Below are 12,474 nucleotides of genomic sequence, written 5' to 3' on the forward strand. Positions count from 1 at the left end.
TTGTTCCCTCCCCAGTTGACGAGTCAGGATAAGACTCCAGCAGTGATCTCTAGAGCCGTGGCCAAACACAACCTGGAGAGTGAGCCTGGGGAGGGATACGAGCTGGTGCAGGTCATCTCTGACGAAAGAGGTACAAATATTCTCCCTGTCACTCAAATATCACACACTCAGTCTTTCATACTCTCATTTGTAATTACTGACTTGTGATATTGTGGGAAAAATCCTTCCTTTTCCAGAGCTGGTGATTCCAGACACCGCCAATGTGTTTTACGCCATGAACACCTCAGCCAACTTTGACTTCCTGCTGCGTGTGCGAGGCACTGCTGGGCGGTCGGTCCAACTGAGGAGTCACTACGCCTCCACATTCCCCCGCGCCCAGCAGCGCTCCAGCCTGTCGCTGCGCCTCAGCAAGGTCAACCTGTGACCCCCAGGACAAGGGCACTATGCCTGAAGGGACACATTTGATTTGTTTTGTCATTTAGCAGACACTCTTATCCAGAGGGACTTACAGTAGTGAGTGCAGACATTTTCGGACACCCGACTGGATGGGCTGGGAGTGGTGGTGGGAGACTGAAAAGGACCAAACATGGGGGAACGAATTGAAGTCGATGAGTTTAGACTCTGAATTCTCTGTTCCCACATCCCCTTTCCCTAATCAGACCCCCATCTCTTAGTGCTCCCTCTCCCAGCATCCCTTCCAGTAGCAGCCTGTGGCCTTCCCTTTCTGGCACTTCCCCCAAACCCCTATGGACTATTATGGATGTGTAGTGGGACAGTGGTGCCATATGTGGCAGAGCGAGACAGTCGTCGTCCCCCCTCTCCACATGAAGAGGTTTTGCACAGGTAGGAAGAGTGACTCCAGCCCCCATCAGTATTCAGCTTTTTTATCGACTCTTTTCTTTCCTATGGAGCCTGTATGTTTCCTATTAGAGGGAGACGGGAGCCTGGACAGAGAGCGAGACTGAGATGTCCTGTTGCCTTTATTAACGGTGATGAATGATCGGCTCCTGTGTCAGTGTTAATCTGTGTGATTGATTGACAGGAGCTGTGTGATGTCTTCTTTGTTTCCATTATTTCATAGTGTGCACTGTGTGTACCACGCGGGACTGCACCTCTCATTGTTAACTGTGTGATGAATGCCAGTATAGAGCCATTCTGATAGGTTACTACTTGGTTTTAACAAAGTTTTTGTCCTTTTGATATTGTTTAGCTGTCCTATCTCACCTTTTAGGGTGTAGTGACACATAGGATGGGGCTCTATGTGAGGCCCGGATTGCGCTGCCTGACGCATTGATTAGAAGTCCTAATAGAGATGCACTTGTTAGTGGCTAGGTGATGTCAGGAGGTGGGAAGTAGGTGGAATGAGTGACATTGACATTTTAGTCATTTAGCAGACGCTCTTATCATTCATCTTAAGATAGCTATGTGGGACAACCACATATCTCAATCATAGTAAGTACATTTTAGTTTATGAAAGGTAATATATTGAGGGGGATTATTTAAGATACTCTTTGAAGAGGTAGGGTTTTAGATGTTTTTGGAAGATGGGCAGGGACTCTGCTGTCCTAGCTTCAGGAGGAAGCTGGTTCAAACATTGTGGTGCCCTTACAGAGAAGAGCTTGGACTGGAATGAGCAGGAGCTGCCCTCCCGTAGGGGTGGGAAGGCCAAGAGACCAGAGGTGGCAGAACAGAGTACTTGGATTGGGGTGTAGGTTTTGAGCAGAGCCTGAAGGTAGGAAGGGGTAGTTCCTCTTGCTGTGCCTTGCTGTGCCTGGAGCAGGAGCGGCCTGCCAGGTAGGATGCAATCCAGGAGTCTGAGATGCGTAGCCTTGAGATGGTGGAGAGGACGATCTGATGGTTCACGGTGTCTAAGGCAGCGAATTGATCTAGGAAGATGAGAACTGAGAGAGTCAGCGTTGGCAGTGCGGCGAGCCTCCATGACACAGAGGAGAGCAATCTCGGTGGCGTAACCAGTCTTGAAGCCTGACTGGTTGGTTCAATAAGATCGGCACGCTCAATTGTTTTAGAAATAAAAGAAAGAAGGGATACCTGTACAAAATGTACATAGTGTTGGTTTCTAGAGGAGGGTAGCGACTCTGGCCATTTTGAAGTCAGAGGGGAATACAGCCAGTGGTCAGGGATGAGTTGATGATTGAAGTGAGGAATGGAAATTGTCTGGAGAAAGGAGGTGGTGATGGGGATGAGTGGGTAGATTGTCGGGCTGCCGGACCTCACTAGTCTCAGTATTTCATCTGGAGAGAGAGGGGAGAAAAAGGTCAAGGCGTAGGGTAGTTCTGTAGTTAGTACCCCTTTTTCTCCCCAATTTCGTAGTATCCAATTGTTGTAGTAGCTACTATCTTGTCTCATCGCTACAACTCCCGTACGGGCTCGGGAGAGACGAAGGTTGAAAGTCATGCGTCCTCCGATACACAACCAATCAAGCCGCTGCTTCTTTAACACAGCGCACATCCAACCCGGAAGCCAGCCGCACCAATGCGCCGGAGGAAACACTGTGCACCTGGCCACCTTGGCTAGCGTACAGGAGCCCGCCACAGGAGTCGCTGGTGCGCGATGAGACAAGGACACCCCTACCGACCAAGCCCTCCCTAACCCGGGCGACGCTAGGCCATTTGTGCGTCGCCCCACGGACCTCCCGGTCGCGGCCGGTTACGACAGAGCCTGGGCGCGAACCCAGGACTCTGATGGCGCTGCAGTACAGCGCCCTTAACCACTGCGCCACCCGGGAGGCAACAAATTGCCCTTTTGAATAATCTTCTACAGAACAGTAAATTACAATTCACATTTGGCAGTACTCGCACTATCAATGTTAAATGAATCTTTCTATCCCATGTGTGATCATTGAAGACATCTTTCGGTTACGACAGAGCCTGGGCGCGAACCCAGGACTCTGATGGCACAGCTGGCGCTGCAGTACAGCGCCCTTAACCACTGCGCCACCCGGGAGACAACAAATTGCCCTTTTGAATAATCTTCTACAGAACAGTAAATTACAATTCACATTTGGCAGTACTCGCACTATCAATGTTAAATGAATCTTTCTATCCCATGTGTGATCATTGAAGACATCTTTCGGTTACGACAGAGCCTGGGCGCGAACCCAGGACTCTGATGGCACAGCTGGCGCTGCAGTACAGCGCCCTTAACCACTGCGCCACCCGGGAGGCAACAAATTGCCCTTTTGAATAATCTTCTACAGAACAGTAAATTACAATTCACATTTGGCAGTACTCGCACTATCAATGTTAAATGAATCTTTCTATCCCATGTGTGATCATTGAAGACATCTTTCACGATCAATACATTTATTTTAAAAATCAATGTTTCAGATATAATTATCAAATGAAAGAAATTTAGCAGCCACTAGTTTGAATCAAGTCTGTCTTGAGCATTTGGCCATAGGTTCTCATCGACATAATTCGTTTCTGTAACATGCTATTAGAAAGCAGTTTGAAACACCACACAAAGACCCCAGCAACTTCATTTTGTATACATGTTTACTGTATAGGGGATGCATTACATCTGATCTTAATATCAGATTTATTTTAACTTAAAATCATTCATAATATTACATTACAGTATAACATACATTCATTATTCTCAAAACAATTATATAGGTTTACCGATTATCAATTAAGAGCAGTCTGACTAAGTCAATTTAATGTATTTAAACTAAACAAAAGTAATGTGAGCATTGCATTGTGAAAGGCAATTACTTCATATGAACATGTATTTCTAGATGATTACGTTTGAAAACGGACTGTATGATTGCGTTGTACTTAGTCAATTGAATAATGTGCTGAGACTTTGTAACTGCCTTTTTGATGACTGTTTTGAGTTTGGTACAAAGCGTTGTGAAAATTTGCACCAAAGGGATAAAATAAATCATAAAAACACTTAGTGCCATTATTGATCTCAGAGCTCAGTTTAACACAAAGGTTTAACATATCTATAGTACAGTACCAGCAGTAAGTTTACCAAATATAAGAACTGTTCCATAAACAATTGCTATCCACAGTAATCTTACTATTATCTCCACTATACCAAAAGCTATAAAACGTACAAACCTTAAACATGACCTATTATCTTAGCATTAACGAAACCTAACCAGTGGGTATTGATCATCAATAATACAAGATGAGTTATCTGAGACAGGCTGAGTGAAGTAGGCTACAGTAGCCTGATCCCATCTGTATGTGTGATTTAGCCAACTCTGTTGTGCCACGTGTGGTCCTTGTCAAGCCAAACATGAATGTAGGGTTCATGACAATAGTCACAGGAGTTGTCTTAAGACAGATCTGGGACCAGGGTATGGGTACAGAACCTCTTCCTCTATCCCACACCTCTGCTTCCAGTGGAGATCCATTGGTCTGACCAGGGGTCTAGCCATTAGTCGGATTCAATTGCAAAACGTTTGGTCTGTTGCAAAATGTTTTACAACGGTTACCGTTTACTGTAGGAACCAAACAGAACGACATAGGGAGGGGCCTACCTGAATTTGTCCAACAGAAACTTGTTTTAATTTCAAAACATTTTCTGTTTGGAGTAAACTGTTGCTAAATGTTTTTTCTATTAAATACACCCCCCCCCAATATGGTAGCCATTGATCATGACTCCCAGTTCAATTACATTACACAAGAGTCATTGGACAAGAGGCGTCTTCTGTACGAGGGAAAGAGCGCCAAAGCTTGGTCTTAACATTAACACATCGCTTGCGGTACAGTTTTAGAAGCATATTGACCCTATTTTTCATATCAGCAATAACTAATTTTCTAAAAACAAATGGTTCAATTGATACGCACCTTTTGATAGGGTTAGGGTTCCCACACAGCCTTATGTTAGTGCTTGTTTACAGAAAAGGGTTAGGGTTAGGGTTCCCACACAGCCTTATGTTAGTGCTTGTTTACAGAAAAGGGTTAGGGTTAGGGTTCCCACACAGCCTTATGTTAGTGCTTGTTTACAGAAAAGGGTTAGGGTTAGGGTTCCCACACAGCCTTATGTTAGTGCTTGTTTACAGAAAAGGGTTAGGGTTAGGGTTCCCACACAGCCTTATGTTAGTGCTTGTTTACAGAAAAGGGTTAGGGTTAGGGTTCCCACACAGCCTTATGTTAGTGCTTGTTTACAGAAAAGGGTTAGGGTTAGGGTTCCCACACAGCCTTATGTTAGTGCTTGTTTACAGAAAAGGGTTAGGGTTAGGGTTCCCACACAGCCTTATGTTAGTGCTTGTTTACAGAAAAGGGTTAGGGTTAGGGTTCCCACACAGCCTTATGTTAGTGCTTGTTTACAGAAAGGGGTTAGGGTTAGGGTTCCCACACAGCCTTATGTTAGTGCTTGTTTACAGAAAAGGGTTAGGGTTCCCACACAGCCTTATGTTAGTGCTTGTTTACAGAAAAGACAGAAGACCGAGTGGACTACCTTTGCCAATTAGCAATCTGTCTCCGAACACCTGTGTGTAAACGGAAGAAGGACACCACAAACGTGTTGTCACTGGAAAATAAAAAACTCTCGGCTGCAACTGTTAAAATCAGTTAAAACAGTGAGTATGTGAAATTATTTTGATGTGAAATGAAAATAAAGGGATTTATGTTTCTAGAACCGTACGGCAATTGAGAATCAATTCACGTTTAGATTGAGTATTTGGCTGTTTTGGCTTCCAGAGCCAATTTGCCTTTAAACAGCCTGTAATGTCCTTGGACTATAAGGAGTACTGTTAGGCTCCTTTAGTCCATTATTGGGTTACCCTTGTGGCTGATCATGGATGGTTCGAAGCCAGGGTGGCGGCGGGCATGCTTAAGCAGGTGGTCGCTTCGCATGAAGCGCATGGCACACAGTGGGCACTGGAACTGTTTCTCGCCCGTGTGAGTCCGCAGGTGGCGGATTTGTTCATCAGAACGCGAGAACTTCTTGTCACAGTTGGGCCAGGAGCAGTTGTAGGGCTTCTCACCTGGGATGGGATGAAGAAAGTTAGTATTCACAACCAACATACTTGCTTCTCTGTATGCGATGCACACACATGGTAAGCATAGCCTCGATTGCTCGGTCATCCATTACATTGGACTGTAGGCTAATAGATGACCAATGGAGGCCAACATGCTGACTACACCAGGCGCGCGCGTGTCCACCATTGGGCGCATGTTGATTCTGTCCATCCACACCTGAAGTGATCAGGACACGCAGGTTTAAACCTGGGGACAGGTCAAAATACATGAAGCGTTCATGGACATTTAGCTAGCTTGTACAATCTCCTCTTTTTTGCTGGATCTTTATAGAATTTTGCCCAACTTTGAGTCAAACAAAATTGTGTTCTCTACTTTGACAATTAATCAACAGATAAAAAGGGAAGCCTTTTTCTCCTCTAGTTTTCTGTGGATTTTATAAGGCCATTGGCAACCAACTGGACTGGAGTGTGGATAAGGTTGCCAACGGTCCCGTATTAGCCGGGAATCCCTTATATTGGGCTAAATTGGTTTGTCCCATTCAGGACCTCCCTTGTCCTGTATATTCATCCAATCACAGTATAGTGTAAATACGGCAATTCCTACAAAGTAATTTGTTGTTGTTCGGTCAGTTGGGCATATCAAGGAAATATGGATAAACCTGAAAAAAAGAAGACTGGAGTTACTGCAAAAAAAGATGTGGGTTAAGTGGTGACTCGACGAAAGCTTTCTGTACTTTATACCATCGGGAATTCTCAAATTGGCCATGGTGAGGAATGACCTAACTCAGCATGCATCCACAGAAATGCACAAGGCCATGCTAGCTAAACGTGCTAGCAGTACTGGCACATTCTTCGTGATGTCTACTGCGGAAAATGACAATCACGGCCTTGTATGTGTACCATACTGTTAAACATGGACTCAGCTACAACAGTACCGACTGTCTTGTTAAGCTCAACGATGCTTTGTTTCACAACTCAAATGTTGTGAAGATGATGCACTTGGGAAGAACGAAAGCTGAGATGATTCCAATTAATGCGGGATATACGGGATATTTTGGAAGATCTGTCCCCGACCGAAGGTGAGCCCGTGTATTTCTCAGTTGCCAGTGATGCCTCAAACAAGGGAATAGAAACATGTTTCCAGTGTGCGTTTAGAAACATGTTTCCAGTGTGCGTTTAGAAACATGTTTCCAGTGTGCGTTTAGAAACATGTTTCCAGTGTGCGTTTAGAAACATGTTTCCAGTGTGCGTTTAGAAACATGTTTCCAGTGTGCGTTTAGAAACATGTTTCCAGTGTGCGTTTAGAAACATGTTTCCAGTGTGCGTGATATTTCTGTGTCTGATGGAGTGCAGTGCAAGTTACTCGACTTTTATAAAGACAGTGATGAAACTGCAAATGGCATAGTTCATCAGAGCTTGATGTGTCTGGAAAAGCATGAACTGGAGTTTAAACATCCCAGTCTATGCAGCAGATAATGCCAATGTCACCACTCCGTTTACCAGTTATTGAGCAGTGCCAACAATCGCATTCTGAAAGCTAATTGCCCAACTCACATAGCTCATAATGCCTGCAAGCACGCCTGCGATCAGCTGTCAGTGGATTTTGAGGCAATTGTTTTAAAGATCTACAGCCACTTCTCAGTATCTGCTTCCCGAAGAGAGGAACTGCGTGCATTTTTTGCCTTTGTTGAGACATTGAGTGGTGTGAAATTCTGCGACATGTTTGCACACGATGGCCCTCTTCATCCAGCTGTCGATCGTCTCCTGCAAAGCTGGCCAGCTCTTACTTCATACTTCGTGTCCCTTGGGGAGACCTGTCCTGTGGCACTGAAGAGTACTTTTAAGTACAAGGAAAAATGGAAGCTGCTGAGATTTATCTGTGCTTTTTACACAACGTGGCGTGTGTTTTTGACCAACTCGTTACAAACCTGGAGGAAACAACACTCTGCATCACAGATGTTTACGAGGAAGTCCAAAATGAAGATGCTTCAGCGGAAACAGGACAGCTTTTTTAGATACCAGAACAAGCAGCTGATGAACAAACGATTGTCAGCACAAAGGTCCAAGCAGCAACAGGACTTTGAAGTTCTATGACACTGTCATTACATACATTGACGAGTGGTATGACTTCTCACCGGAAAATGTCATGGTGAAACTGAAACGGATCGGCCTCTGAGGAGCTCTCCTTCACTGACCTGGAGTCAGTATGGACCAACTCTATGAGGAGCTCTCCTTCACTGACCTGGAGCAGGTGGTGGTGGCCCTCCAAATGACAGAGACAGTCAGTATGGACCAACTCTATGAGGAGCTCTCCTTCACTGACCTGGTGCAGGTGGTGGTGGCCCTCCAAATGACAGACAGTCAGTATGGACCAACTCTATGAGGAGCTCTCCTTCACTGACCTGGAGTAGGTGGTGTTGGCCCTCCAAATGACAGACAGTCAGTGTGGACCAACTCTATGAAGAGTGTTGTGCCGGGAGGAAATACAGACAGGATACCACAAAATACACCAGTGAGAAGTAGGTGGCAGTTTTCCAAAACCTAGGAAAAACCAACATGTTCAGGATTGTCTCATTTGTCCCCAGTGTGCCAGGCTCAGATGTCTTTGTAGAGAGGATTTTCTCTCTGATGACCATTAAATGATCAGACTCAAGAAACAGATGCAGCACAGAGCTGATCAAAAAAACTTCAAATATCTGTGACTAGTCATGTAAGGGTTCTCTCTGGCTATACAAAATGACAAAGGACTGCTTGAATCAGTCAAGAGCAGCAAAAAAATATCACTGGAAAGACCCGTGTGACTCATGCCCCTCCTTTCCCTCTTTTGCATTTGAATAAAAAGGAAGAAATTGCTGTAAAAGGTCCAAATTGTGATTTCTTTGATCGTTTAGTCACAAGTTTACATAATGATACAGTTTGAGTAAAGTTATAGACTAAATGGAATATAAAAATGATTTTACGTTCCAATTGAGTATACACTGTATACTCATTCACACAACACCATATCCACACCGCCGTGGCACCGTGCACTGGCACGCCACCTTTTGTCCCTTACTTGGTAGTGAGAAAGTTGGCAACCCTAAGTGTGGACCTTCATCTTCCAATCACCCGCATGAGTATATGTTCCTAAAAAAACAATGAGATGGGAGAGACAGGACTTGCAGCACATCAAGTGTTTAAAATAGAACCAAGTTCTACTTTAGCGCTTGGCTACACAGAAGATCCTTGACTTGTGCGAGCAGTTAGGATGAAATGATTGAATAACATGTATGTGTACATTTATTTAGCAAAGCTCGCGCACGCATCCAGGCCGGTGTGGTCAGGATGAAAACGAACTGCTAAACTTCGCACATACCTGTATGTGTCCTTATATGCGACTTCAGGTGAGACAATTTTCCGTAGGCCCTGACACAGCCATCAAACGTACAAACATGTCGTTTCTTTTTAACAATTGGAGAGTGCGATAATCCGTGTCGCTCACCACCTGGTATGAGCGATATGCGCGCGAGTATGGATACAGGCGTCGGTGTTGAATTTGGGGTTGGATTGGTGGAATCGGACATCGTGTTGTAGCCGCCTTCCCCGCATGAGATGTTGATGTCTGTATCAGTTCTTCCAAATGAAGAATTACTATAATCCTGCAAAGCCAACATAGGCTGAAATCTTCCATGCTCATCAATAACCCCGGCAACGGCCATGATGTTGAATCTTCTATTTCTTCTTCTATGGGATTATGTTGGTCCCTGAAACATACGTTAGATGTGCATGCCGGCACCTACTGGATGGGGTGAACACTGCAACTTTATCATAAATAATCTGGGAAGGGGGAAAGCATACTCCTAATTTTCCACAAAAAACTAAAATGTACTCTTTCAGTCGGATTCAAATGTATACTCAGATCTTTACATAGCCCCAGGAGCATGAAAGAGGGAGACATCATGCAATATTTCCTGTAATGTTTTAAATCCTGGGGATCCAAAAATCTTTTCACTGTCTTCACAATTAATGTCTAGTTTTTTAAATGGCACAGGACAAACTAATACAAAATTTATCACTTGTGCAATAAACCAACAATGTCAACCTTCCTCAATGTCTCACACATTGCACCAAATGTGGGTGTAGCAGGGTCTGACTGGGAAGAAAAATCGACCCTGGCATTTCTAACACCAGCCCATTCTTTTCCTTGAGGCCTCCATTATTAGCCAGATAATGATCAGTTTGAGCAAAAAACTCAAGTTAGACAGGCCCGCTGGGCTACAAATGGACCAGACCATCTGGCATTTCGGGCTGCTTTTTATTAAATGCAAGTCATCATATTTTTCAACAAAACACTGAATTAATGCACAATAATTGTTCAATGTGTATTTTCTCCTTTGCCAAAATAATCCATCCACCACATTTCAAGGAACTGATTAAACAGCAGGATCATTACACAGCACTTTGTGCTGGGGACAATAAAGGACATTCTAAAATGTGCAGTTTTGTCACACAACACAATGCCACAGATATCTCAAGTTTTGTGGGAACATGCAATTGGAATGCTGACTGCATGAATGTCCACCGGAGACTTGACTGTTCATTTGTTTACAATAAGCCACCTCCAATATCGTTTTAGAGAATTTGGCGGTACGTCCAACCGGCCTCACAACTGCAGACCAAGTGTAACCACGCCAGCCAAGACCTCCACATCCGGCTTCTTCACCTGCGGGATTGTCTGAGGAGGGCTGGGGGGGTGCTGAGGAGTATTTATGTCTGTAATAAAGCCCTTTTGTGGGGAAAAAACTCCCCCTGTCCAGTCATGTGAAATCCATAGATCAGGGCTTCTTTCAATTGATTGATTTCCTTATATGAACTGTAACTCAGTAAAATCTTTAACATTGTTGTATGTTGCATTTATATTTTTGTTCAGTGTATATACAACATTTATTCAGGGATTTTCTTCTTTGTCTAACATATGTGTTTATTCATTCACAACTCGGATGTGTAACACTTTATTTTAAGGGTCCGTAATAAACCATTTATAAGGCATTTATAAATTGTGTGTTCACCATTTAGTAATCATTACCCCCACATTAACAAATAATTTACTACTCATTAGTAAACTATTTTTGCATTCCCTAAAGTGAGTGCTATTTACATGTTATTAACACTTTATAAACGTTTTGAGTGACCAGTGAAATTTTGCACAAAAAGATGGACATGCCATTGGTAGACATTCCTTCAGTAACTGGTAAAGAATAAGCACACAAACCAGGTTGCTTAAGGAAATATATATAGATGTGTGAATAACCAGCTCAATAACATTTACAAATGTAGGAGTAATGATTAATAAATAATGAGCAAACGGTTTGTAAATGCCTTATAAATCCCTGTTTATTACGGATCCTTAAATAAAGTGTTACTCTTGGAGATAGCTGGGCCCAGCACAGACAGTGTGGCCCCCTGGTATTCTAGTCCCAGTGATGCTAGGCTTAGCACCACAGACAGTGTGGCCCCCTGGTCTTCTGGTCCCAGCGATGCTAGGCTTAGCACCACAGAGAGTGTGCCCCCCTGGTCTTCTGGTCCCAGTGATGCTAGGCTTAGCACCACAGACAGTGTGGCCCCCTGGTCTTCTGGTCCCAGTTATGCTAGGCTTAGCACCACAGACAGTGTGGCCCCCTGGTCTTCTGGTCCCAGTGATGCTAGGCTTAGCACCACAGACAGTGTGGCCCCCTGGTCTTCTGGTCCCAGTGATGCTAGGCTTAGCACCACAGACAGTGTAGCCCCCTGGTCTTCTGGTCCCAGCGATGCTAGGCTTAGCACCACAGAGAGTGTGCCCCCCTGGTCTTCTGGTCCCAGTGATGCTAGGCTTAGCACCACAGACAGTGTGGCCCCCTGGTCTTCTGGTCCCAGTTATGCTAGGCTTAGCACCACAGACAGTGTGGCCCCCTGGTCTTCTGGTCCCAGTGATGCTAGGCTTAGCACCACAGACAGCTCAGCTGCTGCTGCTGCAGTAGTCAAGTGCACTGGAGGTCGGGAGAACAGAGCAAGAGTTTTAATATTTGACAGTTTTAATATTTTGGCTCTATATATGTAATAGTAATTAACCCTTCGGGTGGGGGGGGGCGTGTCATGGTCTTCTTGTACCAGTGCCGTGGGAAAGGATACTAGCCTTAGCAGAGACAGCTCCGTGCTGAGTGAAGGTAGGAAGAAAACATAGAGACGCGGATATACTGCCAGTTCCTTAATATGTTGGCTTTATATGTAATATCAATTTACACTTAGGAGTGACAGACTGAGTGACAGCAGAGAAGATACAGAGTCAGACTGCACAACAAGGAGGTAACAGAGCCACCGTTATAGTGGTGAGTTGTATCTGTGTTTTTACATGAGCTGGTTAAAAAAGGTGGAGGGCTATGTTTTTCACTGGTCACTGGTATAGTGTACTGCCTATGTTATGTGTCACGTGCATGGGGAGGTGGGCTGGTATGGCTAAAATGCCAGGGAACATTTTTTGTCCCAGTCCGCCCCTGATTGCT

At 44.5% G+C, this 12,474-nt stretch overlaps 2 protein-coding genes across 2 annotated transcripts in view; one reads left to right on the forward strand and one right to left on the reverse strand.

Moving 5' to 3' along the window:
- Positions 1-12,474, forward strand: part of LOC139406573 (ral guanine nucleotide dissociation stimulator-like 1) — a 407,527-nt gene that overhangs the window by 25,042 nt on the left and 370,011 nt on the right. The window contains exons 16-17 of the mRNA XM_071149304.1: positions 16-130; positions 237-1,767. Of these exons, the coding sequence (XP_071005405.1) occupies positions 16-130; positions 237-424 (303 nt within the window). The 3' untranslated portion in view covers positions 425-1,767. The remainder of the gene's footprint in view (positions 1-15; positions 131-236; positions 1,768-12,474) is intronic.
- Positions 5,385-9,662, reverse strand: LOC139406574 (Krueppel-like factor 9). The gene is made up of 2 exons (XM_071149305.1): positions 9,312-9,662; positions 5,385-5,962 (listed from the first exon to the last, which is right to left on the reverse strand). Exons 1-2 carry the CDS (start codon positions 9,652-9,654, stop codon positions 5,739-5,741), a joined length of 567 nt encoding a protein of 188 aa, XP_071005406.1. The 5' UTR covers positions 9,655-9,662; the 3' UTR covers positions 5,385-5,738.

This window comes from Oncorhynchus clarkii, chromosome 4 (assembly GCF_045791955.1).
Source record: "Oncorhynchus clarkii lewisi isolate Uvic-CL-2024 chromosome 4, UVic_Ocla_1.0, whole genome shotgun sequence".
NCBI lineage: Eukaryota > Metazoa > Chordata > Actinopteri > Salmoniformes > Salmonidae > Oncorhynchus > Oncorhynchus clarkii.